At 40.7% G+C, this 27,729-nt stretch overlaps 1 protein-coding gene and 4 non-coding genes across 7 annotated transcripts; all 5 read left to right on the plus strand.

Annotated features, from left to right (window-relative positions):
- Nucleotide 1: 1 nt before the first annotated feature.
- On the plus strand, nt 2-26,532 carry WDR43 (WD repeat domain 43). 3 transcript variants are annotated; one of them, XM_086743217.1, is made up of 19 exons: nt 133-238; nt 764-1,077; nt 4,736-4,870; nt 6,363-6,484; nt 12,053-12,173; nt 14,357-14,496; nt 15,018-15,120; nt 16,797-16,861; nt 17,241-17,412; nt 17,983-18,069; nt 19,801-19,932; nt 20,381-20,518; nt 21,362-21,448; nt 22,841-22,872; nt 23,744-23,807; nt 24,697-24,810; nt 25,262-25,331; nt 25,943-25,998; nt 26,094-26,532. In XM_086743217.1, exons 2-19 carry the CDS (start codon nt 1,036-1,038, stop codon nt 26,211-26,213), a joined length of 1,800 nt encoding a protein of 599 aa, XP_086599343.1. In that variant the 5' UTR covers nt 133-238; nt 764-1,035; the 3' UTR covers nt 26,214-26,532. The 3 variants fall into 3 exon arrangements, with proteins under 3 accessions (XP_086599342.1, XP_086599343.1, XP_086599344.1); XM_086743218.1 differs by having other exon boundaries at nt 183-238; nt 767-1,077; XM_086743216.1 differs by lacking the exon at nt 764-1,077 and having other exon boundaries at nt 2-238.
- LOC147601290 (small nucleolar RNA SNORD53/SNORD92) lies at nt 6,914-6,991 on the plus strand. Its single transcript, XR_015258347.1, has one exon. It is a non-coding gene; the product is annotated as a small nucleolar RNA SNORD53/SNORD92 (small nucleolar RNA).
- On the plus strand, nt 12,315-12,398 carry LOC147601291 (small nucleolar RNA SNORD53/SNORD92). The gene has a single exon (XR_015258348.1). It is a non-coding gene; the product is annotated as a small nucleolar RNA SNORD53/SNORD92 (small nucleolar RNA).
- LOC147601292 (small nucleolar RNA SNORD53/SNORD92) lies at nt 14,618-14,701 on the plus strand. The gene has a single exon (XR_015258349.1). It is a non-coding gene; the product is annotated as a small nucleolar RNA SNORD53/SNORD92 (small nucleolar RNA).
- LOC147601293 (small nucleolar RNA SNORD53/SNORD92) lies at nt 18,829-18,907 on the plus strand. The gene has a single exon (XR_015258346.1). It is a non-coding gene; the product is annotated as a small nucleolar RNA SNORD53/SNORD92 (small nucleolar RNA).
- Nucleotides 26,533-27,729: the final 1,197 nt, after the last annotated feature.

Consider the following 27,729-nt stretch of genomic DNA (forward strand, 5'->3'; position numbering starts at 1 on the left):
GAGCGCCATGGCGGCTGCAGCGTGTGGCGGGGAGGCGGCGGCAGCGGCGCGGGCCGTTTGCGCTTTCTCCCCCAGCGAGCGTCGTCTCTTCGCCATCTCCGCTTCGGATGGGCGCCTGCGGGTGTGGGAGACGGCGAACAGCCGCCTTCAGCACGAATACGTGCCCTCCGCCCACCTCAGCGCTGCCTGTACTTGCCTGGCCTGGGCCCCGCCGGGGGGACGACCGCCCCCCAGCAAGGTACGGGCGGTGTGCGTGTCAGGGGGGCACACACACACGACCGACACTGAGGAGAAGGGAAGGAGTGGGATGGGGATGGTGGCGACCCACGTAGCTTCGACGCGTGGCCGCGGCCCGCTCGGCTTCACCCCGCCCTCTCGGCGCCATGTGGCGGGGGTCGGCGTGGCCGGGCAGGCCGGGGAGCGGCGATGCGGGGTCCCCGGTGCGGGGGAACGGGATAAGGATCCCGTGGGGAGGACCGGAGCTCCGCGGGGTTCAGTCGCGGGCCCCCTCCCTCCTCGCGAGGTGCTTGGGGCATGTCCACGCCTGACATCCCGCGGGGTGTGGGGGGAATCCACTCCTCTCAGAGGGCCGCCACAGGATTGCTCTTCACAAGGCAAACTTCCCGTGTTAGTGGGGGAAGCGGCACTGGAAGTTTTATTATTTTATTTTATTTAAAAAAAAAACAACAACAAAACCCGAGGTTTATCAACAGAAGCGCTGACTGTGTAAAATCGTTTGTCTTTCGTATAACGTGTATGGAAGAAGCCTTCCTTGAAGGAGTGAGGTATGATACTTCATGGCACATCTCATCTTAATCAAAAAGGTGATGCTACAGAACAGGTCGGCTGCTGTGTGTCTGCTTAGCTTATGTACAGTTCGCATTCCAGTAAAGGCAGTATCTCTCCACACTTCCTTACCCTTGGAAGTATTTCCATGCAAGCTGCTACGCTGTCCGTGACGCGTCTTCCCGAGCTCAGGAATCCTGCAAGAAGGTATTCAGCAGCTTTATTCAGAGCACCCATCAGAGGGCTTGAATGTTCTCCGCCTTGAACTTGTTTTACTTAACTTCATCTCAGGTGAGGACTTGACCTGAAAATATCTGGAGAAAGGTACCTTTTCATCCTCTTTATGTTGAAGTAGTTCTATTCTCTTTAGCTAGCACATACTTTATCCAAGGGATACATTTTTTTTTTCCGAAGAAATTGTATGTGAAATCCACCCCCTTTATCATGAGAAGTAGGGAGGGGTTTTTAAAATGCATTTTGGTATCTAAACGATTTAGTATATTTGAAGTACTGTAAGTAGCACTTCAGAATGTTTAACACACAGATTACCAATTCAAAGGAAGACAATATTGTCTCATTTTTTTTTTCAGTTGAGCAGCTTAGTCCCTGAACTTTGAAAACTCCCAGAACATTTGAAGAACGTGGCAGAAAGGGTTAGTTTTAGGTTGGCCGTTCATTTGTCACATAACTTTGACAAAAAAGGGTATGTGCATTATTTGCAGAGTTGTGTAGGTTCTCCTTCACTCTTAAATAAACTGAAACTGGCATGTGAAAATGGGGTTAATCTGTTCTGTGTGAAATAAAAATTAAGCTATCATAGTGCAGTGCTGTGGTGCCCTAACTCAAGCACAGAAGGTTTCTGAGTGGCTTTTGAAATTAACCCTATTTAGAGACCCACCCTTAAACCCCACAGATGCTCCAAATTAACCTTGTTTAGGGTTGTATGGAAAATGGACTTAATCAGACAGCATTTGGCTGCCTCTCAGTGCTTTCTAATTCTAGCAGTTTGAATGCTGTCCGCTGTGTGAAAGTTGGTAGGTTTTCAAGTGGAGCTGAGAAACATACTGTTTCTTGGAATAATTATGCCATAAACTCTTATGATTAATTGGTTTGTCCTTGGACTGAACTGAAGAACTAAAGTTGTGATGGTTCTGCCAAATATATTTTATTGAATGTATTTTTTTTCTGACATTTAGTCTTTTTTTCTGTCTTTTTTTTTGTTCCTGGAGAGTTGACATCTCTCTAGGTAGTACTGGTATCTGGTGTTCTGGAGTAAAACTGTGCCAGCAGTTATCTGTAAATGGTGTTTGGCCACGTTACACCTAAACTAAGTATGTTTTGGACTGCTGCCATGTTAATGAAGGCCATGTGTTACAGGGGAATATTAGAAATTAAGTTTTGAACTGCAGGTCCTGAAATTGCTGATGCAGTGGCAGCTTATTTGGATGTTCCCTGCACACGTGCTTTCGTAGTGTCAGTGCTTCCTGCTTGCAGCGTTCACCATCTCCTGGTCCATGAAGTGGTGCCTTGTGCAAGAGTACGTGGACCACCAACTTTTACACTTTCTTCCTAATAAACTGCAATGGCTGTCGTCTTCAACTATCAAGACTCTTTAGGCTTCTCCCTGTTTTGGTGTTTTAAGTGCTTTGCTTCAAATGTGAGTAGCGGAGATTGGATTTCTGTTTTTTAAAAAACAAGTGTCAGTGGCTGACCTACTCAAGTAAGGACATTACGGAAAAATATGCGTACAGTCCCTTTTCAAATAACTTGTTAATCATCTCTGCTAATTAAAACACTGTACTTTTTCAGGCAAAGTTGAAGGTTATCTACATAAGCTTGAGTTTCCATAAATCTGGGGAGAAAAAAAAAAAAAAAATCAAAAGGAAACTGATACTTGATGTAATTCAACTCCCCTCCCTTGTCCTGTCCTATCCATTAAAACAGGATACTCCTACCTTTAAGACCCTGATCCACAAGTGAATCCCACATGGGTCTCTACTGCAGGTAGCATTCGGTCTGTCTACTAATTGAATGCAGGGTAGAGAAGTCTGATTTTTTTCTTTTTTTCTTTTTTTTTTTTTGCTCTTGGGGTGTTTTTTTCAAATAATCTCCAACTGTGGACTTTAGTGGGAATTTTGTTGTACCTTTGGGTTGTTCCAAGGGAAATTGGCCATAAAAAACTGAAATGGAGGATTAACAAATTTTAATTAAAATATATATGCAAGGGAAGATAATAAAATCTGTTCTTAATTGTGGTTTTGCTTTGCAGCGGGGTTGTGTGGGGTAATTGGTAAAAACTACGTAAAGAGATGGAAAAGTACCAGAAAACAGATAAACTGTACTTGCATCTCTACTGACTATGTGGCCCTTGTCTATGCATGTCAGACAGCAGTTTCAAGATGGCTTAATTGGTATTGCTGCCAAAAATTTAACTACTTGAGTCTTTTCTCATATATTGTCTTAAAACTTACTTGGTCGTGCATGGCGACTGTCATGGTTTCTCAGCACCTATGCTTTTGTAATATTTTGTAAACATTTTTCTTTCCCAGGAAAGATGAAGCCTAAACAAATGCTTGCAATAAACCCAATGTAATCTCTTTTTGTCAAGAGCCTACTTCTGATGTAAAAGTACCTGTATAGCATTTTGGTATTTATTGGCCTAAACCGAAACGGTCTTCCTTGCAGAAGGTATTGTCTGTGTTAAATACAGAGGAAAAGAAAGTCCCACTTCAGAGAACTAGAGTATTTATCCTGAACTGTTAAACTTTTAGATCTTAGTTATGGTGAAAACTCCCAAATCCCGAATGTCGTTGTCTTTCTGGCCCCGAGTAGAAATTTACCTTCTCTATGTGATGTCTGTTGTATGACAGGTTAGCTACACCACATGGAGCTTGCACAGATTTGCTCACATTTTATCAGAGTCTCCTTTGGCTTCTTTTGGCTGCTCATCAGTGTAAATACATCTCTTGTGTAGAAGAAGCATTAGCTTTTGTGTAATTTTTTTTTTTTTTATTGGAGAGAGTGCTTTGCTGTGACATAACAAATGTAAGACTTACCAAAGTCCAATTTAAAAACTGATCAGTAGCATTAGGGATAATTTTTTTTTCTTCTGAAGTCCTTGAACAGTTTTTTTCTTTTTTTTTTTCTTCAATGTGTGTGTGATTAGTTATGAGGGATTAACCCAGTGAGTATAACTGTAGTGGCTTCTTCTGCCCTCTTTATTTTAGTTTTACAGGCTCAAGAGCCAGTTTTATTCCTTCTCCCCTTCCCAGTGATGTGCTGCATTCATCTAATTTTGGTTAAGAGAGATGGAAGTGAAATCCCTCCTTGAAGCGGTTGATAGCACTTGCAGAGCAAGAGGGTGAAGACTTAAGAATGGCCTGGTCGTAGGAGGACCTCCGGTACTGATGACAGGACTTGAGCAGAGCACTTAGCTTTGAGTCCTGGTTGTTTCCCTCTGTGGAGTGGGGTAGCACTTTCTTTTTAAGAGGCATTATGAATACTTAATACTTGCAAGACTATTCTGAATAGGTTTTGAGAAAAAACAAACTGATCATTCTTGATCGAGTGTTTCCGTTTTGTGGTTGAAGTTTTCTGATCGTATTAATCTGTATCTCTGGCTCTGGGACACAAACTCTGTGGAAAAATTAAATGTGTTTTTTTTCCCTCATATATGTGATGGCTAGGCTAGCAAAATGGCCTCCACCAAATGTTTGCAAGTGACTCATAGCAACTTCATTACCTTGTACGTGGAGGTACAAGGTGCGTTTCTAGGTTGCTGTGCACTTCAGTGTCTTCGTTTTGTGTCTAGCAGAGTTTGTGCTGGCTGACAGGGTCTCAAATTTACAGAAGTTTTTTTTCCCCTCTACTTTAGCAGTGAGACTAGATGGTCAGACTAATTTATTTCACATTTTCTCTTTTTTTTTTTTTTATTTTTTTTATTTTCCAGGATGGCCCCCAGAGGAAAAAACGGAAGTCTGAAGTTGCAGAAGCAGAGAACCAATTAGATACCCTGGCTATTGGTACAGCAGTTGGTAGCATTTTGTTGTACAGCACAGTAAAGGGAGAACTACAGAGCAAGCTAGTAAGTAGTACACTCTTCATCACGTGCTACCAAATACTGATGGTTTTCAGTCAGTTTCTGCTGTTTTTTCTGCTGCTCAAAAATGAAATAAGCTAACCTAATTATTCAGACCCTTTTTTTTTTTTTCTTAATAGCTGCGTACGTGGAGGTGCAGTAATTCAGGTGCTTGGGGAATGTTCAAGCAGTGCTTTTTCCATTGTTAGCAGTATGTATATGTTGAGAAATCTTGGTTTTGAAGTTAATGCGGTACCTTAACATTGTGTATGAATTTTTATTTTGTGTTAAAAATAACAGTAATAATGAAATGCCTAATTGGAGAGTTAAGTGATTTGTGAGAGTGTTGTACCCTCAGTTCCTGCACAGTATTTTGAGAGAGGAGGGAAGGATTGAAGGGAAGGTGTTGTGGACTCTTCTGTAAACTTACCTCCCTTGTGGAAGCTTTTGAGCTCTCTCAGCACTTGATTTTTCTTGGATGAAAATCAGCGTATCTCATTGGTAACTTCCCTGTTACTCTTAAGTACCTTGGTTTTAGTCTGGAGTAACATAACAAGCAAAATAAATCTGTATGAATGACTCTGTGCAGTACTTTGAGATACTTTGGCATGCTTTTGCTTCTAAACTGTTAGTTGTATGTAGAGTGATGGACTTGAATTTAGAGAAAGCAATGACTTAAAATCGTGATATGTGCAAGTGACACTAACTAACAAATATCAACTCTGTTTTATTGAAAAGATGTATTTATGTCTGAAAACTGTGAAGAAAAAGGAGTTTCAGGTTAAAATTTACAGTTTCAGTTGTTTGAAAACACTGGCTGCTCTTTCATAAGAGCAGGATAGCAGATGTTATTGTGTGAATACTTTGTTTTTTACAGATAGGTTGAGCTGAAAGATTATTCCTGCTAGAATAAGAGCCATCACTGTTACCTGTCCTTATTGAACAAAACGTTTTGCTATTATGTATTTTGTCTAGTTCAAAGCTGATTTGCAGAGACACTTTTGGGAGCAGTCTAAGCTGAATAATACCCCGTTGTAGGGTCTTGTGATCTGATGATAGCTCACTCTTGAATGCTGAGTAGAAAGAGAAGGCTACTCATCTCTGAATGTACTTAAGCAACTGGGCACTTAGATGACTGTCAGCAAGACATCTGTGCTAGCCTTTCCTTTGAGCAAATTTCATACTGTTAGACAGCCTTGTTTGTCTGTGTGCATAAAAATAGTGAGCAGGATGTTTTTTTTTTTTTTGTTAACTCTGAAGTGCTAGATCAAGAATTAATTAAAATACTTACGTGTATGTATCAAAATATGAAATAGCTTTAACTTGCATAACTGTGTATGTATATTGATCTTTAAAATGACACTCTCTTTATGTTGCTAATGATTTGAATTTAGTTCTTGAAAGAACAGCTTGTTCACAATTTTGGTGTGGGGAAGACTTGGTAGTCATCGAGACTTCTTCATTTATTAATGAGTTGACCCTCTTTTACCTTTTGTAGGATGGTGGTCATGACAGTAGAGTAAACTGTGTGAGATGGCACCACGACAACTGCTGCTTGTATAGCTGTTCAGAGGACAAACACATTGTGGAATGGAACACACAGACCTGCAAAGTAAAGTGGTAAGTGATGCTGGTTTTCGGTCAAATTTGTTTACACTTGCTTTTGTGTATTGCCTCCGTTACAGGTTTTAGTGAGGTCCTGTTTGAAATGCTGCACTCTGCTATCCAGCATTCATGCCCACTGTACAAAATTGTTTGCTGTTATTTTTCTGAGACTGGAAGTGGTTTTATTAAGAGATAAAAGAGTAAGTCTTGTAGTTGGGTTTTTTTCCTCTGTGTGTTGGGAAGACTAGATGAAACAAGTAACTGCACTGAGAGGGATTTGGGTCATTCCATGCTAACTTTTAGTGGGTCATGGGCTTCCAGTCACTTTTGTGATGCTGAAAAATCTAAATTCTAGAAAATATCCTTGGAAATATGGGGAGCAGATATTGGAACACCTCATCCCAATTAAATCTGTTCCGTGCACTCACGTTTGCTCAGAGGGCCTTGCTGTGATGATAACCCACTTGGTTTCGCTCACTACTGATGTGCAGTGAGGACAGTTCCACTTGGCTGTCTGAGCAGGCTGCTACTGTTTAAAGTACTGTTGAGCAAAATAGAGCTTAGTGCAGAGTAACAAGATGTCTGGTGTAGGCATTTGCTTTCTTTTGTAATAAAGTCAAACTGTTTTTAAACTTTAAAGAAGAAACTAAGATTTCTACTAATGATCCTGGTTATCTTAATTCAGTAGAAGCATAGTGTGTGATGGCACCTTGACCCTCCTCTTATGCCATTGTTTATTTTTCATAACATTTCCCACTGTTGTGTTATTCTTACTGCAGCTCTGTCATTTTTATTGAAGATGATGTGAGCACTGCAAACAGCCCATCCTCAGTAGCCTCTTTGATTTGCCTAGAAAAGAGATGCATCCATTAAATTGAGACCCTGATGTAAAGTAGCAGAAGATGGCCATAAAATATCCCCCTAGCCTTATCTTCTTTGGATTGAACACACCCGCTTCCCTCACCTTTTCCTCTTACGTTCTGTGCTCTAGTCCCTACGCTGCCTTCATGGCCCTCCACTGGATTTACTCCGCTATGTCAGTGGCTTTCTGTTCAGCCTGGAGAAGAGGAGGCTCCGGGGAGACCTGATAGCGGTCTTCCAGTACCTCATGGGGGCTTACAAGAAAGATGGGGAGAGGCTGTTCAGTAGGGCATGTTGCAATAGGACAAGGAGTAATGATTTTAAAATGGGGGGTACATTTAGATTGGAAATTAGGAAAAAATTTTTTACAATGTGAGTTATAGAACACTGGAACAGGTTGCCCAGAAAGGTGGTGGAAGCCCCATCCCTGGAAACGTTCAAGGCCAGGCTGGATGGGGCTCTGAGCAACCTGATCTAGTTGGGGACGTCCCTGCCCTTGCAGGCGGGTTGGACTAGATGACCTTTGAAGGTCCCTTCCAACCCTAACCATTCTGTGATTCTATGATTCTTTTACTGTCCCAAACTGGACATAGGGGTCAGATGCAATTTCAGAAGTGTGGCACAGAGTAGAGGAATCACTTTCCTTGACCTGCTGACTACACTCTAGCTAATGCAAATCAGTATGCAGTTTACTTCATTGCCACAAGGACCCGCTATTTACTCATGTTCAGCTTGACTATGAGGACTGCAAGCTTCTTTTATGCAAAGTTACTTTCTAGCCATTTGTCCCCAGCCTGTACTGGGATTTTACCATCCCCTGTGCAGGACTTTAAATTTTCCTTTGAGCTTTGAGATTCTGACAGCCTATTTCACAAGCCTGCTGAGATGCCACTGAGTAGCAGCCGTGCTCTCTAGCATATCAACTAGTATCCCTAATTTGGTGAACTTGTTGTGTGTCCATTCTGTCCTGTTTTGAGGTCATTAATGAAGATCTGGGCAATTACTGAGGATATTAAACAATATTGGAATGTCGTTAGGGAGTGCCACCAGCTGGACTTCATACATATGATCACAACTTTTTGAACTCAGTGATCCAGTGGAATCTTATCCCTCCTTAGAGTCCTTTCATTCAGTCTATATATCTCCAATTTGGCTGCAAGGATACTATGTGAGACATGTAAAAAACATTGCTAAAGTCAACTTAAATGGCATACATGGCTCTCCTCTCATCCACCAAGACAGTTATCTCATTAAGAACTCAGTCAGGTTGGTTAAGGACGATTTGCCATTTGTAAATTGTGCTGAATGTTCCCAGTGACTTTTTTGGCCTTTGTGTGCCTGGAAATGGCTTCCAGGTGGATCTGTTATATAACCTTCCCTGTTGTTTCCTGGATTCTCTAGATTCTTCTTCTTGTGGATATATTTTGTCTTTTTTTCTTTTCAAATGATCTGAAATTTCTCCTGAGCTACGTGGCCACTCAAAATGATAGTTTGGTCTTGTGATAATTCTGGCCTTAGGAGTTCTGGATGCATCCTGTTCAGTTTTAAGGAGTTGCTTGCATTGGATTTGCTGTTGTGATCCCTAATTTGATCTGCCTTTACTATGGCGGAAGTGCTGTGCTCCCTCTGACTCTTGCACTAGCTTTGGGAACACGGGAGGCCTAAGAGATTTTACTCTTTAGTGCTTTGGCCTTTTTGTGTACTGAATGGGTCCCTACTCCATTCAGCAACAGGCCCATGCATTCCTCAGTCATCATCTTACTGCTGCTGATGTGCTGTTACGTAGATGTCCCTTTGTTGGCCTTTGTATTCCCTGTTGATTTGAACACCAGCTAAGCTTTGGCTAATTCTGTCCCTGCATGCTTGGACAATATTTTTATATTCCTCTGTGCACCCTATCTCCACTTTCACATTCTCTATACATCTTTTTTGTGTTTTTGAGTTGAGTCAGGAGTTACCCACTTGGCCAAGCCAGTGTTCTGCAATAGCTGATGATTTTCTCCTCCTCAGAATAGACCATTCTTTTGCTTTGATGAGGTTATCCTAGGAGAGCAACCAGCTTTCCTGGGCCCCTTTGCCCTTTAGGGCAGCCTCCAGTGGGATCCTGACAATCAGTTCTCTAATAAGTTGCAGTCTGCTCTTTTAAAGTCCAAGTTTGTAGTTCTGCTGTTTCTATTGCTCATTTTTCTTAGGGTCTTAAATTCCATTGTCTTGTGGTTGCTGTAGCTGGAGGTTGTTGTCAACCGTCACATCCCTGACTAGTGTGTTTTTTTTTTTTTTTCTTTTCTTTTCTTTTTCTTTGAGTAGCTGAACCAGTAAAGCATCTTTCATGGTATGATTGTAAATCACTTTCATCAAGAAAAGGTCTTCAGCACTTGACAGCAATCTCTGGGACTTCTTGTGCCCTCTTCTCCTGCCCTTCCAGGAGTGCTGACGTGGTGAAAGCCCCTTATAGGAACCGGGGCATGGGATTATGAAGATTTATCTATTTCTTTTTTAATTGAACAATCTGTAGCATTTGCCCACCACATCACCCTTGTTGGTCTGTTCTCATACTTACCTTTAAGTTCTCCGCTGGCCTTTTGCCTATTTCAGAGGAAAGCTCCATGCATTTATGCTTTGGTGTGGAGAAACCTCTCTCCTTTTTGTCTTCCTGGCATGTCCTTGCTGAAGTGCCTTTCTAAAGGTCCATTTATTGCAGCACTCCTGTCTTGCAAGCTATCTCACTATTTTTCTGTGATCCCGGTGAGATCAAAGCTCTGAAGCTGTCCGTAGACGTCTAATTCACCTTATTTGTATCCTATAGCATGTGTGTTGATGTACAAATACTTGAGATGGGTCCCAGTCTTGCTGATTTCTCGGAGAATATGAGAATTTTTATTGTCATTCTTCATCTTGGGTGTTTCCCTCTGCCTCTGTCCCATACTGCTGCTTTTTTGGGGGCTGTGGTTATAAAAGGTGTTTAGAGGCATTCTTTAATTTTAAAGATGGCAACAACAAAAAAAATCATTCCTGGAGTGTATACATTAAAAGTACACCAGGAATATAATATCATGCTTTTTACCTGAAATTTTAATCTTATGATATTATGGGTCATATCTGAAGTAAATGAAATTAGAAAGAGTAGAAGAAAACAGTTCTCTAAAATGTTGCGGAAATTGATGGAACTAGAAGGAACAAACTACCCAAAATAATTGCTCGTGCCCAACGTACATGTGAGATTGCCTGTGTTCTTTAATACTTGTCAGGACCTGGAAATTAATCCTTACATATGCCACATAGAATTCGGAATGGTTGCACTTGGGGTAGAGAAGTTGTATTCAACCTCTTTTGCTTTGCAGGCTTCTAGGCATTTTCCTGTAGAGGTATGGACTGCTAGATAGGGAACTGAAACCACATGGCTTTAGGCTTGACTTTCTTAATTACTGTAGAAGTAGTCCATAGAACTGCTTCAGGAGGTTGAAGTGGCACACACTGAAACCTCTGGCAGAGGGACAAGCTGTTGGGGAAGAGAGAGGCTCTGAAGAGGCAAGACAAGTTGTTGGAGAGAGGTAGTCTAAAACATTCTGGATGACTTCTTGTTTCTCTGGTTGTAGCTTTTTGGTGTCTTAAATACTCTAAATATTCAGAGGCTTTCTGTACATCCCCTTATGCATCTTCTTGTTTCATGACAAACCTGTTGAAAACTCTTTCCTGTAAAATTATATAAAGAGTATGCAAAGTGAAAACTAACACATTTTTGCTGTGTTTTATATTCTGCAGTCTAGTTTAGACTAGTCTCTTTAGTAAATTTAAACATACATTGGGTTTACAATATTAAATGGTTTGAAATTCTTAGTCTTGACTTTTTATTTGGAAGAGAATTAAAAGTCTTGTCATACTCTCTGTAAGGTGTAATGTTGTTTGTCAAGTTTGTAGACAGTAAAACTTCCAGCTTCTATGAAACCTAATTAAAGGTGATACAGTAAATGAGCTCTGTTTGGAAGACAGGAGAGGCACTGCTTGGGCATGTGAACATTATTTGGAAGTATTTCCAGAGTAGTTGTTTACAATCAGAATGTGATGGTTTACAGGGTGCTTCCTAAGTGTAAAGGGTTGTATTAATGCTTTCCTTGCAATTTTGTCCTGTGAGGAACATGTAGTAATCAGATTCTTTGAAAGCAGATGCAAGCTTTTCATGGCAGCATCTTTTGTTTTATTTTATTTTTTTTTAAGTAGTGCTTTGAACTGTAGAACTTTAGAGCAAAGTTTATTAATTGTCAGTGTCATTGAGAGACTTGGGAAGAGGGCCAGGAACTGAATGGGTCTTGAAACTCTGAATTTTAGTGTTGAGAAGGCTTTTCTGAATGGTGTAAGCTTTCTGGATTATGGTGCAAAAGAGAAATCTTGAAATGGTATGGCTGCTCTTACCTTATTTTGAGTGGTAGAGAACTTTGAAAGAGGAGTTCAGAACATAATAGGCAAAAAACAAGTTAACAGTTGTTCAGTATTAAATAGCTTTATATTTTTGAGTTGCTATATTTTTATGTAAACTAATCTGAAGAAGAGCAGAAACAGAATATCTTTGATGTAATCTTTGACTACTTATTTTTAAAAAATAATTTTTACCTTAAATTTTCCAGCATGGTTGATGTGCATTTTGAGATTATGCTAATGAACATTATTTTTTTCTATTTCTTCATCTTTCTTGCTTTGTATAAAACACCTCCATCCAAATTCTAGCAAGTGGAAAGGCGACAATAGCAGTGTCACTTCTCTATGCATCAGTCCAGATGGGAAAATGCTGCTGTCAGCTGGTAGAACCATAAAACTGTGGGACCTGGAGACCAAAGAAGTCTACAGAGTAAGTAACTTTGTTAAACTAGATCCAAAAAATAGCCTTCTTGATTGGTGATATTACGTATCTAGTCCTTCCTGATAGGACATCTGAAAATTTCACTGAGTGTGAGGAGACAATTGGCATTTCTGGGAGTGCTGGAAGCTCTTGCTGTGATGATGCTCTCAACTGTGGTTTCAACTTGCTGAGAGTTGAATGAGGACGTTAAATTCCTTGGCTGTGTCTGAGCATGCTGCCAGCACCCTTCCTCAAACCTGCAGCGGAAAGATGGATGCTGTTCTTTTTTCACTGTGGCCCTTTCTGATACCCTCCTAGCAGGAGAACTCAGTTCACCACTATCGTGGTTTAGCCTCAGCCAGCAGTTAAGTACCACACAGCAGCTCACTCACCCTCCCTGGGGGGCTGGGGTAGAAAAAATTTAGTGAAAAGCTTGTGGGTCAAGATAAGGGCAGGGAGATTCAGCAATTACTATCACGAGCAAAACAGGGTCTACTAGTGGAAAATTAACTTAATTTATTAACAATCAAACCAGAGTAGGATAACGAGAAACAAAACCGAATCTCAAAAAACATCTTCTCCCACACCCGGCTTCCTGGGCTCAGCTTTACTCCTGAATTCTCTACCTTCTTCTCTCCAGTGGCACAGGGGATGGGGAATTGGGATTGTGATCAGTTCATCTCACATTGTTTCTCCTTCCTCCTTGGGGAGAGGACTCCTCACACTCTTCCCCTGCTCCAGTGTGGGTCCCTCCCACAGGAGACCTTCCCACAGCTGCAGTTCTTCACAAACTGCTCCACAGGGTGCAGTCCTTCAGGAACAGACTGTTCCAGCATGGGTCCTCCATGGGTCCACAGGTCCTTCCAGGAGCCTGCTCTAGTGCGGGCTTCCTATGGGGCCAGAGCCTCTTTCAGACATCTGCCTGCCCTGGTATGGGGTCCTCCACAGGCTGCAGGTGGATTTCTGCTCCAGGACAGCGGGCCTTCTTGTGGTCTTCACCACAAACTGCAGGGGAATCTCTACTCCAGTGCCTGGAGCACTAGCCCATGCCCCCTTCTTCACTGACCTTGGTGTCTGCAGGGCTGTTTCTCTCGCATTTTCTCACTCCTCTCTCTGCTGCTGCTTTTCCCCCCTTAAATACGTTATCACAGAGGCATTATCACCATTGCTGATGGGCTTGGCCTGGGCCAGTGGCAGGTCCATCTTGGAGCTGGCTGGCGTTGGCTCTCTTGGACATAGGGGAAGCCTCTAGCAGCTTCTCACAGAAGCCACCCCTGTAGCCCTCCCTCTACCAAAACCTTGCCACACAAACCCAATAGAACTGAGTATCAGTTACTGCTGGCAGGGGTTTGTGCATGAGCTCCCTGACTTTTAACATGAGTCCTTCCTTGAGCCTTCAGGTTTCTTTGCTAAACTTCATGTAACTGGTCGCCTTATTAGTTTTGCTGTTGAAACAGTTGGAAGGCACAGGAGCAAACACCTTGTTGTTCCCTGAGCAGGGCTCAGACATGAGCAGATTACCATGTTTTAGCTGTTCTGCGAATGCAGCAGTTCTCTTGCCTGCTAGCAGGCAGGATGCAGCAAGTCTCTGAATTTTCTGGTACTTGCTGTCAGGTAGATGTGCACACGTGCTGTTACTGTGGGCTTGCTGGCACATGCCAATGCCATCTATGTCTGCATCCTATGATGACCAAAACCACTCCTTGTGAAAGTAGATTGAAGAACCAATTTTTTTTTTTTTTAGGGTTGAGGGGTGGGGTGTTGAACAGCCTTAGTGTGTCAGCAGCCCTGTGCGTTCATCTTGCAGTTGAAAATGAAACTATGAAACTAGTTTCATTATAAAAGTTGTAGTATAAAGTTGGGGGCAGGGAGGAAGTGCTTTCTGGCAGTAACAGCAGCACAGGCAGATATGATTTCTTTTGCATGGACTTAGTCCCAGTGAATTTGCCTTTGATTCCCTATTAAACTTTTAAAATTCTAATAAATATCTGGAGAGTCAGAAAAAGTTTCCTTGAAATACAGAAGTGCAGGGAAGCTCATCACTAGTAAAAAAATCACCGAAATGTCCTTGTTGACTTAGTAAGACTTTAATCTTTCCTAATGTTCTTTGTTAACTAATATTTTGATTTTTACCATATGACAGCTTATGTCAATTAACAATTCTTTTTTTTTTTTTTTTTTTTTCCTCTAAGCATTTCACAGGCCATGCTACGTCAGTGTCGTCGTTAATGTTTACCACAGTGAAACCTATGAATGAAAATAAGCCCTTTGATGGAATCACAGGGCTTTATTTCTTGTCTGGAGCTATACATGACCGATTACTGAGTGTATGGTATGTAAGCTTTCCATAATTTGTAACTTTGATTATGATCAATATTGAGGATAGACTCAGCAAGTATATTCTGAACTCTGTGATTAAACAGAAGGTTAAGCAGAAGGGGCACTCTGGAGAAATGCAGTGATGATCATTTAAATGGTGGTTTCAACTCACTGATTATTGAATGAAGACATGAATTTCCTTGGCTGTGTCTGAGCATGCTTCCAGTTGCCATTTGAATTGCTAGTGTATGCCAGGAACGCACTGTGTAACAGACTTCCTTGTTCTTTGTACTTACTGTAAGGTTTATGCTAAGTTTTCTTGCTAAATTTCACCTGAGAGTTACTTTGCACTTGGAATTTAGAACAGTTTCTAAACTGAAAGCTGAAATTAGAGTGTGAATATTTTTGGGTGGGGTAGATACTACCACAGTCACTGATGATTTATAATGCTTTTAATGGCTTTATAATGCTTTTCAGGTGCAGAGGGTGCTGTTTGTGCTGTGGTAAATAATGTGTACTGTGTGTGTCTTCCAGGCAGATTAGATCAGATAGGAAAGAAAAGAATGCCGTGATGTCTTTCACAGTAACAGATGAACCAACTTTTATTGACCTAACCGTATCAGAAGTCAAAGAAGAGGTAGGAGCAATAGTTTGTAACCAAATGTATTCAACAATTTTCAATTGTCACATCAGTTTCCTTTTAAGGGTGTAAAGAAAGTTCTGTTACGCAGAGGTGAGATCTGAATGCCAGTTCATGGGTGTAAGGATATTTATTACAGGTGCATTTATAAAGCTGATAGTTTGAAATACTCATTCTCAAAGCTACGAAGTGCCAATTCAGTGTTTTCTTCAGAAATTTTGCTTGTGATGGCAGAAATGTCAGTTGTTTCCTCTTTAGAACAAATTGGTAATCAAAATGGTTGTTAGAACTTGGCAGCAAAAAAACCCACAAAATAATTCTTCCTAAAAATCCAGTTTGGGTATGGTCCTTTTTTTTTTTTTTTTTTTTTTTCTTCTGATCTCAAGTGGCTTTAACAGTGAAACTGCATTTTGAATTAACTAGCCTTTAATGAGTTAAATAGCAGTATGCATTCCCCAGACCTCTCTGTTTCAGCAAGTACAAGTCTTTCAAAGTAGTTGTCTTATGAAAAATGTGTGCATGTGAAAGATGTGGTCGTGGCTTAACCCTAGCCAGCAACTAAGCACCACACAGCTGCTTGCTCGTTCCCTGCAGTGGAATGGGAGAGTTAATCTCAAGAGTAAAAGTGAGAAAATTTGTGGGTTAAGATAAACACACCTTAATAGGTAAAGCAAAAGCTGCGCATGCAAGCAAATCAAAACAAGGAATTCATTCGCTGCTTCCCATTGGCAGGCAGGTGTTCAGCCATCTCCAGGAAAGCAGGGCTCCATCGTGTGTAATGGCTGCTTGGGAAGACAAATGCCATCACTCCAAACATCCCCCATTCCTTCTTCCTCCAACTTTTTATTGCTGAGCATGACGTCATATGGTATGGAATATCCCTTTGGTCAGTTGGGGTCAACTGTCCCAGCTGTGTCCTGTTCCAGCTTCTCATGTACCCCCAGCCTACTCGCTGGTGGAGTGGTGTGAGAAGCAGAAGAGGCCTTGACAGTGTGTAAGCACTGCTCAGCAGTAACTAAAACATCCCTGTTATCAACACTGTTTCCAACACATACTAGCTCCTATGAGGAAAAGTAACTCTATCCTAGCCAAAACTGGAACGCACGTTCACAAGCTGTTTAAGTAATTATTTAAAAGATTTTTCTCTTGCTGCCTTTAGGTTCCTTTTCTAAAACCAGTATTTCATCATATATTCTCTGTGTTTCCAGTTGTGCTCCTCTTACTGCATGTACTGGAGATACGAGTATTCTGTAATCTACACGTGTCATTCAGTTGCTCAGAGTAGTCATCTCAGTTTCTTTCCTCTAAGCATATTTACAGTGTCGGCGCCTTTGTAGATCTGTGCCTTTAGACATGTTTGGTACCATATTTTTTGAACTTTGCTGCTTATGATGACCTATGTCTGCTACTGTGCAAACTGTTCAAATTTGGATATATCAGTAGTGATACAGTAAAGTACATTTATGAGTTATCTTTTTGTCTCCTAATAGTTGTACTAAGTGTTCCTGAGGTGTTAGGGTCTTTGATCTTCTTTACGGATTTATTTCTCTTTTAATGTGTTTAGGTACTGAAAAAAAGTCAAATCATAGCCATGCAACTGTCTCTTGATATCCTGTACTTAGGGAAGTTTGTCCTTTGATCTAATGCAAATCTTTTACTGTGCCTTCTTTCAGCCTGTGAAGTTAGCAGTTGTGTGCAGAGATGGGCAGTTGCATTTATTTGAGCATATCTTAAATGGGTAAGTCCGTTTTCATCTTGGGGGCCTCTTTGGGAAAGGTCTGGGATTACTGTAAGGCAAAGTTCAGTCTTGTCACACTGCTGCCTTTAAGCTCTTATATCTGTTCACAAACTGGGTTCCATCTGGTTATTTTTCTGGGGTTACTGGACACATTCTTTTCAGAACTTACTTGTTGGGGGCTGTGCTGCACTTTCATATTAAGTGTTGCTTTAGCCAAGATTTAGTGTGTCTGTACCTCATCTTAGCCATCTGTAAAACATGAAAACTGGCTGAGTTTGCTGAGGACTGACTAATGGAGGTGCTTAGGTGTGCAAGATACTGAGGTGCTGGAACTAAACCTCTTGGAATCTTTTCATTCCTTTTTTATTTTTTTTTTCAGTTATTGCAAAAAACCCTTAACATCAAACTGTACTATCCAGATAGCAACGCCTGGAAATGAAGGGGACCCTACACCAAAACCAGTCCCTATTCTAGCAGCTGCATTTTGCACAGACAAACAATCTCTGCTGCTTGTGTATGGAAACACCTTACAGCCTATCATAGAGAAAGTGGTATGTAAAACTTACTGGAGAGATTTTGGATTTTGTAATATGGACCGCATACTGCTCTCAGTTGTACTGGTGTGGTGTGTTTTTTGGTTTGGGTTTTTGTTGTTGTTGTTGTTGTTTGGTTTTGGGGTTTTTATTTGTTTTTTTTTGGTTTTTTTTTTTTTTTACTTTTTGAAATTGTGTAACAAAACAAAGCTTATTCCTTCCTCCTTTTCTGGGAGCTGTGACTGTTGCCCTGGAGCTGTTTTGAAAGGTGCTTTGTATTCTTCCATTCCTTCAATTAAAATGCAACTTGACATTATTGCTGGCTGTTTCTTGCCATTTCAGCTGTCACTGAGTTAGGCCATTTAAATGGTTTTTAATACTGTTTCTGTTTACCTGTGTGAGCTTCTTTGGAGAGCATAGAAATCTGGTAATAAAAGGCAGATGTGCAAAGCAGCTGCTGCTCTAGAATGAAAAAAAAAAGTTCATTCTGCTTTATACTGCTGAAATTTGTTCTCATATTTCACTAGGGTAATGGATCACAAGGGTGAATCTCAAACATATTAACTGGTTTTGTTCCTGTCCTTCTAGTCTTTGAACACCACTGAATCCCACGTATGTTTGATAAGGGACATCCAGAAAGTGTTGTCACTTAAAACAGATATTGCTCTAACAAAGGTGAGCTCTGCATGAAATGCTGTTTTGTTGCTCCTCTTGTTTTACTTTGGAAATGGTAGAATTCACTGCTCTTTTAAAATGAGGTTGGATTTCTGGCTCAGAACTGCTGTGGTGGCTACAGATGTCCATTGCACTCAGACAAGTGTGGGTAAAGTGTGCTTCATGGCTGCTGTGTGTGCTAATATGCTCTTGCACACAGTTACCCTCCTGTAGCTCATCGCAAGTCCTGTTCTCAGCAGTTCTGCTTGATAGACAGGACTGGCTGATGATTTCTTTTCTGCTTGAGATCAGTCCTTCCCCTAGAGTCTGTCAGTTTGTACCGTCTCTTTGACCCTGATTTGGGGTGAAGTTGGGATGTGTAATGGAGCCTTAAAGGGCATGTCATTTTGTCTCTTTCTCAAGGTGGCCTTCACGTGTTCCTACTCATAGGAATATGGCACCTGGGAATATAGGCTTGACAATTAGATGGCAACAGTATCAACTGAGGCCCCTTGACACCATTTTCTGTCATGCAGGATCCCCAAGGAGTTTAGAGACAGGCTGAGAATTTCTTAGTCAGTGTGCATATTCCAGGCCTTGAAGATTTGAAATGCTTGCAGTATCAGTGAAGTGAGCAGACAGCGCTGTTTTTCTAACCCTCAAATTACCTACTAGATCTGGTGGTCCATCCACCAGGTGGGGTTTTGTGCTGATTCCTCAGTCCTGGAGCTGGTGGGTAGCAGAGCTGAAATGCAGTGAGAGGTGTAGGAACTTCCTGGCATGCAGTGATGATATCTGTCTTGGTTTCGCTTTTTGCTGAATTCCACTGAAGACTGATTTCTCTTGGCTGTCTGAGCATGCCTTGTGGGGAGGTCAGTGATTAGCGTGGTGAGCAAAGAGGGTAGTATTTTTAACACCGTTGCTGTTCCACAGTAAAATTTTTGAGCTACAAAATCAACCCAGCAGGACTCCCATAAGTACAGAAGTTTAGTCAAGTACTTCAAAGAAAGGCCTGTACAGAAGTGCTGTGGTTAAAGAAGTGTTCTGGAAGCAGCAGGTAGCATTCTTGATATTCTGTAAGTGGCATACTCCCTTACATCCTCTGTGGCTCAGGGAAGCACTTGGTTATTAAACATATTGCCTTTAAAATTTTATCTCCTTTGTGTTCACTGAAGATGGATAGCACAGCTTGTTTGGTATGACCTAAGGATGCTCTTGTTTGTCATCGTGATCTTAGTCTAATTCAGAGTATTGAGTTCTGCGTCTGAGCAATCCCTAGAATAAAACTAGTGGAATTGAAGTGAAGAGTAGCTACCTTTCACTGTTAAGTTATGCTGCTGTTCGTGATCTGTTCTTACCTTCTAGTGGAAGCTGAACTAATCTGCATACAATTTATGGGCCTGATTATTAGTACACGTGGTATCTGTTGCTAGCAAACATCCAGATATTTGTTGTTGGATACAAACACTTAGTTGGAATTTTATGGAACAAGCTTGTAAGAAAAGTGATTCACAGGTGATTCCAAAGAGACTGTTGCTTTAGTTCATTATGAAAAATTGATGACTCTTGCTTGAGGTTATTAATTGGTCTTAAAAACGTAGGATTTTCCCTAATATATATGTCAAGAAAATGCTTTGTGTCAGACTGATTTTAGCATGTATGTTAGAATCTCAGAATAAAATCAGCGTTTAGAATTGAGGAAAGCTCAAGATATTTGTAATTCATGCAAATGTGGTTATCTCTGTCTGCCAGGTAAAGACACCTGTTGTGAACTCAGACACCAAAGTTCTAGTGCCTGGCATTCCAGGACATAGTACAGCTGTCAAAACTCCATCCTCGGGAAAGGAGAAAAAGAAAAACAAGAGGAAACCAGGAGAGACAGAGGTAAAGTGCTTCCTCTTTTAAACACAGCAATAATAGAAAAACTAGAATCATATATAATCATTATAACTTCTTTAGGCGAACTTGCTTTGTTTTGTGTGGAAGCAAGGTTACTGATGCCATCTGTTTGTATAAAAGAGATTTCCCTCTGCTGAAAACTTTTCCATCATTTAAGCCCTGTGTGCCTTGGCCATAGTTTTGCCATGTTCCTGCAGAACTTTGTCATACACTTGTGTCTGTCTCTCTGTGCTAAGGTACATTACTGCTTTTCAGTTAAAACTTCATCTTTTTTCTCAGGCTGTTCTCTATCAGTACATCTAAAAGAATACGCAAAATTTGTATTATTTTTCAGCAAAATCAGAGGGAATGCTGTAGATTAGGTACTTTGCTTTCAGACGAGGTTTCTGAGAAACTGCACTGAAACAGCACTGCCCTTGTTTACCATCTGCAGGAAAGCATTGAAGAGCGTCTAGAGGCATTGGATATTGATGTGAGCAAAGTGAAAACTCCAGGTGGCCTTCCACAAACAGATAGCTTCGCGGTACTTTTGGTTCAGGGCTTGGAAAGCAATGATGCAGAAATCTTAAATGTAAGTGTTACAAGATCATTGTATGCTGTTTAATCTATTCACTCAGACTCGTGGGGAGCCTTTCTGAAGGCTGGGGAGCCTGAACAGTCAAGAACCTATTGTTTCTCCCAGCTACTTTTTCCGATTTGCTACTCAAGGCAGTGGTATTATAAATGATTCTAACGGTATTACTATTTTGTTATCTACCTTGCTTTCTGAGTCAGTCCATGAACTCTGAGGCACCTCTGTTTGATAAATTTGTTATGTCACAGTTCAGATATTTTACAAGTGATGTTATTAATGCAGCCATCTTCCCTTTAGCTTGAGCTGGAGCATAATCTGCGCTTAATCTCCTGAGTGTATGGTTGCTAAGTAGATACTGTTTGAAAAATGCATTGATGACAACAATTTCACTTGAAAAAGCTCACTGTTGCACTTGGACTAGGAAGAAATAATAATTCTGAGGCAGGGAAATAAAATCTTAAGAACCTGATGCTGAACAGAAATTACTTGTCACAGATATTGGTGAAAGGCATTTATTTACAGAAGTCAAGCACAGAAAATGGCAAGGGAAATTTTAATGTGCCTATGATGCTTCATTTCTAACACAGGGTGGATGGACTAGAGGCAATGCTAGATTGTTTCAGATGGGTTAATCAAGTGTATTATTTTGTTAATTGTAGCTGACTTGAAAAATTGAGCTCCTTTTCATAGTAAATCTTCCTTTACTTGTTATCCTCATCTGAGTGTACAAAGGTAGTGGCGTAGAAAGAGATTTAAAGTCAGAAATTTTTGTTTGTGCTCGTTGCTAACACACATGTTAAAACTGAATGGTTTTCTGATCATATTTTTCCATTTTAACAGAGAGTGCTTAACACAAGAAAGGAAAATGTAATAAAGAACACAGTAGCCAGAATGCCTATACATGCTGTCATTCCACTGCTGCATGAGGTAGGAGAGACTGCGTTTCTTGTACTGTCACACAAGCCACATTAGGTTTGCATTCTAGCTAGGGAAAATCCAGGATATGTCTCTATTTTTACCAATGAATTTGGTTTGGTAGTTTTACAGGACAGAAGTTGTTCTTGATTTGTCTCTGATACACTTTATCTTCCTTGGCTGAAGCTTCACCAAAGGACAAATTGCCACTGTCAAAGCTAGGAAGAGCATTAGATCATGTAATGCTACCTTAAATGGTTATGTGAGAAAAACAAAAGGGAGAGGTTAAGCTAAAGCTTGTTTAGTCCATGGCAAACAATTACTGTTATGTTATCTTTTAAAAAACTATTAAAATGGGTGATAATTTGTAACATGACAATAGCAGTGCTAGCCAGAGCAAGTTACATGAGCATAAATGTGCTAGGTAGTCATGTGAGAGAAAGAAAAATAGAATACATACTTAGAGCAGTGAGTTTAGATGACACTTGGAAATTGAGGGGCAGTTTCTTTCCTCTTTTGAAGATATCACAGGAGCCCAGTTGCTATATGTAGACTTTGCGATGTCACTTAGTAATAATTTTTAAAGGAATTTGGCTTCTGAACTGCTTATTCAGTGATGTTAAATAAAATCTGTATTTCGGCAGAAATATTTTGATGATTAGCCTTATCTAGATACTACTTCGTTTAAACTGAACGTGGATTAGTTGCTCTTGTTATGTGAATGATATTCTATAACATAAGTTAATGGTTAGATTTCTCTTGTATTTTAATGTGCTGGCCACAAGTAAGATTTAGTTTTTGCTTGTAGTACTAATCTTAACTGAACTATGCAGATAGCTTGGGTTTGAATGTTTAGACTTCCTTTATGTATTGTGACACCTCCTTTGACTTAGGTTAATGAGGTGCAGCGTTTCTTCTCTAGGAGCTTTGTCAGAGAAGCTAAGTGCAAGTGTTTATATAGTCTCAGTGGATGGACAGATCTTCATGAAACTGTCTTCTCCAGAGCTTGAGATTTGTTCTGTGAAATAGCCTTTGCCTGATATTACCTTCACTTGTTTCCCCAACTTGTCCACCTTGTAACAACTGCTCTAGTAGGCAGGTACACAGAGACACATAAACAAAGGGATTTTCTTCTACTTATTCCTGCCAACTTTAAGTTTCACTGGATGTATTTCCTGTTAAGAGTTCCAGTGAAACTAGGTTTCTGCAAGTTACTAGCCTGCATATAGGATGGTAGAGCTGGCAGTGTAATATTATGGAGTCTGGCAATGGTTAATCCTAGCAAACTTCAAATGCCTGGAGATCTTTCTGCCCCAGTATTGGTGCTGTCACATGGATGTAATGTTGGGTTTTTAAACTCATTATGTATTTGTTAATTATTGCTTACTATTTTTGTCCTTTTAGCTTACAAAGAGATTGCAGGGCAACCCGTACAGGTAAGAAACAACTCAACTACGGTTTAATTCACCTGAAACTTTTCTAGTGTGTGTGTTATGGTCCCTCCCTCCAGCTGTATGATTGATTTCCATAGTAGCTTTAATTAAACTGCAGCATCTTGAGGTAAAGATTCTCACCTGATTGTGGATGCAAAGAGTAATTTTTATTAAGGCAGCACTTTGTCAGAGTAGCTGAAGTGAAATTAAAAAGGGAAAAGGATACCTGAAATAAGCATATAACCCTGAGAATGTATCTGAAGTCCTAGAATATCAGCACTGCATGCCTGATCAGTATGTAAAATAAAATAACTATCAGTATAGCTTGTTCGGTTTAATTATCAGATATATTTAGACTTCTCCTGGTCGGTGTCTAATTAATAACAAAACCAGCTCTTCTTCTGCTCCCCCATCTTGTTATATTGCTATAATGATAGCTTTACTGAGAAGAGCTGTCGTTAATTGTGTTGGGTTTTGGTATTTTTTGGTGGGGTGGTTTTGGGTTTTTTTTTTTTTTTTGGTGGTTTTTTTTTTTGTTTTTTTTTTTCTTAAATAAAAATTTCCTCATTGTAGGTGGACAGAAATGTAGCATGCTTTGATCTTTCATTCATTGAAGTCTCCCATAAAGGATATCAGAAACACAGACCCCTGAACACATCTAGCTTAATCCCTCGCTTAACTGTCTGTTCTTTTCCTAACAAACAACTTACATAGGTATCTTATCTGCATAGCCAAGCTGTTCTATTTCCACCGGCATTTATCTTTTTATATAATGAATGAGGAGCACCTTCTATAGAACTACTTAGCATCTAGAATGTGACGTAGGTTTTTTTCAGCCAGTATCTCTTTGATGTCATTTACTTTTCTTTTCCAGTGCCTCACTAATGGTTCGATGGCTGAAATCTGTTTTTACTCTGCATGCATCCTACCTTTCCACAGTAAGTATTTTGCATTAATGCTAATGCACGTAAGTAAGACTAGGTTGAAATGTTTAAATCTATGTATGCTCTTCTTTCAGGAATTGGTCTCCTGCTCTCCACATAGGGCAGTGCCCAAATCAGTGTACAGAGGACTGTACTTCTGTCACTTTTGCCAAATTGCTGCACATTGGTTATAAATTGTTTGTCTTAACTACAGTCATCCCAATGTCAAACCAAGATACATTATGCCCTATCTGTGAGTCAGGGAGCAAAATAACTGTGAAAGAGTAATCTAGTCTGTGTCGCTAAATCTGATACATCTAAGTTTGCCTTGCTGTTGTAATGCTCATTTTGAAACTATCTTGGGTATGGCTAGATTTGTAGGGTAAAGGTGTGCCAAGGCTGGCAGGGTAGTAAGTAATGAGTAGCTTCTGGATTGAAGTCCAGCCTTGCCTTGGAAGTGATGGATAAAACACTCTTGCTTGGTTAAGAAAAAGGAATTTTGGCACTGTTAGTTCTTCCCCCCACTCAATATAGGATTGCTGTGCGTCAGAACTTGCACACCTTGCTGGGGCTGCATTCGTACCGTGGTGTATATTCCGTTCCCTTTTACACAGCTGTCTGAACAGTGCTTCGACACCTGCTTACGGCAGTGACTGTGGAAAGGAAAAGTAGTATAAGAATTGCCAGGTTTTGAAAGTGGATGTATGTCTGAACATGGCTAAACGTTAACTGATCAGGCTGCAGGTGGTTTCTGTGAACCCTCAGCTCTCCCTTCTGTCTAGAATAATGTGAGCAAGGATTGCTTGCCCCAAACATACAGAGGTAGTTCAAAATTTTTAAAACAAGACATTTGTGATGTGTTGGTTAGCCGCTTCATTTTTCTTCATCCCTCTCTTTTCCCAAGTTGCCAGACCTTATTCCTCAGCTGGGAATGCTATACCAGTTAATGGAGAGCAGAGTAAAAACTTTGCAAAAGCTTTCCCGTCTGCATGGAAGACTCTTCATTCTTGTCACGCAGGTGAGTTCCAACTAAATGAAATATGGGCTGTGTGGAAGTATTGTCTGCAGACCTAACCTCCTGTTGAGATTACATCTACGGGGACCTGTCATCAGCAGCTTAGTGGCGCTGCTGTACAGCTATGCTGATAATGCTCAAAGCGGTACACTTCGTGGACTATCTAGTCAGTCCACGCTCACTGGAAGTGTAACACGTTTTTTCCTGCCAAATGTGTCTGCTAACCCACAGAGCTCTAAAGGAGAACAGATAGGAGGTACTGGGCCACTTCAGAGCAGATGCCTCTAAAATTTTACTTTGTCCTTTGTACTTGTTTGTCTGTTAAAGTACTACTATAAATGAACTAATGTGTGTTAAACTTGATGCAGACTTCATTTACATTGTTATGAGCTTTGTGGACTTTTAAGGTTGGACTGTATGATTGCACCTAAGACTATCTGCAAATTCCATTCAGGTGGCAGCATCGGAAACAGTTCAGGATGTAACTGAGGTTAATCAGACTGCGAAGCTGGTGTATGAGGATGGTAAGTGTTGTACGCTACGTGTAGCTCAGCTCCTGAACTCACGTGACAGCCAATACTTGATGACTGTTCATCGTGCTCCTGTGCTTCTCTGTGTGTACAATCTGCTTTTGTGGGAAGTCCATGGCAGGAAAGTCAGCGGTTAATGATGCGGGCGTCTTGTAGTTGGCTTCCTCCCTTCCCTTCCTTTTATTTCCTTTCTTTCCCTCCTACCCCTGCTTCACAAATTAAGGAATCAGTTCATTGGAAATTCAGTATGCTGCTTAACTTGGCAACCTCAAATTCCTAGAGTTAGCTGCCCTTCTGCTATGGTAGAAACAGTCAAGGCACTTTCACGTTTGAGTCAACAGGACGTCAGCGTAGCGGATGTCAGTGTGTGTGCATGTACACTTCCAATTTGGCCTTTTGTGTCTACTGCAACTTCATAGTGTGTAAACTTAACAGAAGTGACTTGTTCCTAAATCATATTGATCAAGCTAATCTTTGGGTAGAATTAGTTTTGGAATGGAAGTAGCACAGTTTGGAGACTTAGTGGCACGTGGGGTTGGGCTTTGTTTGCACAGTGACATTTTAAAGTCTGCTCTCCAGACTGAGGGATTGTTTTCTCTTTGCAGAATCCTCGGAGGAGGAAGGCTCAGATGATGAGATGATTGCAGATAAAGACTCAGATGTAAGTGGAGTTGGATCAGATCTTCTCCCATTTGCTTGTAACAGAAATTCTGTGATTGTAAAAGGTTTAAACATTCCTGTTTATTTTTTCACCAGGAAAACTGGGATGAAGATGAAGAAAAAGAGGAGCAATCTGATGAACAAGACATGACTGTTGAAAAGGAAATCAATGGTGATTCTGATTTGGAAGCAGAAAATGAAAGTGAAGAAGAGTAACAGCATGGAAGAATAAGTTTAACAGTTTAAACAAGTGGGCCACCAAACTCTAATTCTGGATCATCTTGCTGAAAGATGCCGTGTTTGCATATAGGGAGTGCAGACTCATGCACGGCCTGTGTGCAGAGGCACACGTGGGGCACTGTGCGTTTCTGAATCCAGAATGTTGAACCATGCCAGCCTTCTCTCGCCCTATTTCCCTGCGCTTACTTATAGAAACATTTCTTCCACCTCATGGTCAGATTATGCCTGTCACGTGGACATGCATTTGTATCTCAAGTGAAATAAATCTGCCACCGCTGTTTGTGTGGTAAACTTGGTTCAGCTTTACATTGAATTTGTTTCAGATATTCAAGGATCAAAGACAACCGGTCTATACCTTCTTTTCATGCTTCAGTTAGCAATAGCAAGTCAGCATCCTGCTGCATTTTAAAAAAAAAAACCAAAAACAAACAAACAAAAAACAAAACAAAACAAAAAACCCAACAGGAAAAAAAAAAAAAAGGTATTTTTATAATATTTGAATTCTCTACTGGATTTCTTTCCCCCTGCCCCCTCCCCCCAATCTCCATTGGTTTAGCCATGCCTTGGCAGTATCTAAATGCCAGCCTGACTTAAAAATGTCTTTCTTTTTTTAACAATTTGAACTCAAGATTTTTCTATGTATAAATCAATGACTTTTCTTGTGCTTCAAAAGGACGTTAGAACTATCACTGGCTCCTAATTTTGTTTTAATGGAGGCTGTATATAAGTTTAATGCTAACCCAGAGGATAGACTGTGTTGAGTTGGGTGGGGAGTGGAGAGTAACACAGGGAAATGAGAAGGTGAAAGCTTGTGAATACGTAGCGCACAGCTATACCTTTATTACAGATTTTTTAATCTCTCAGTGGCAGAACAAGGACAGCTATTTGCTCAGCTAATGGAAGCTGAAGTGGTGCAAACACAGTTTTAAGAGCAAAAAAAGCTTTGAGCCATCACCACTATAATGTACAATAATATATTTGTCTATAAATGGAGCTGTTGCAACGAAATACCACCCTCTTTGTAAAGTGAATAAATATACATCTCCTTTCCCAAATACCTGTCCTGTGGTGTTTGTTGAGAGAAACCTCAGGTAGCCAAGGGTGGTGGTGAAGGATGAAATGCTGTTTGTAGAAAGCCGATTTCTAGTGGAGGAGAAAGCCAGCCTAAAAGGTTACAGTGTTCTGCAAAGCACCTGTTGTTACCAATCTCTTAGCTCCCTGCATTGCAGTCCTCTCTGTTGGTTTGTCCACTGCTTGGGGATAGTGTTGGTGTTGCAGAATTGTCTGGAGGCGTAGGGGATTGTGTCGTTGACAAAGCTGAAAGAGACATTCTGTCTTTGCAGAGGTGGAGGTAGAAGGGCAGCAGTTGGAGGCTTCCAGTCTTTAATTGACAGTAAATTAGTGCCTTAGTAATCTGTAAAGCTGGGCTTTTGTTTCATTTCTGAGATGCAGTGAAAATGAATGCCAAGACTTGTGAACCATCTGTACTCAC

The sequence above is a fragment of the Chlamydotis macqueenii genome, chromosome 3 (assembly GCF_036417535.1).
Source record: "Chlamydotis macqueenii isolate bChlMac1 chromosome 3, bChlMac1.mat, whole genome shotgun sequence".
NCBI lineage: Eukaryota > Metazoa > Chordata > Aves > Otidiformes > Otididae > Chlamydotis > Chlamydotis macqueenii.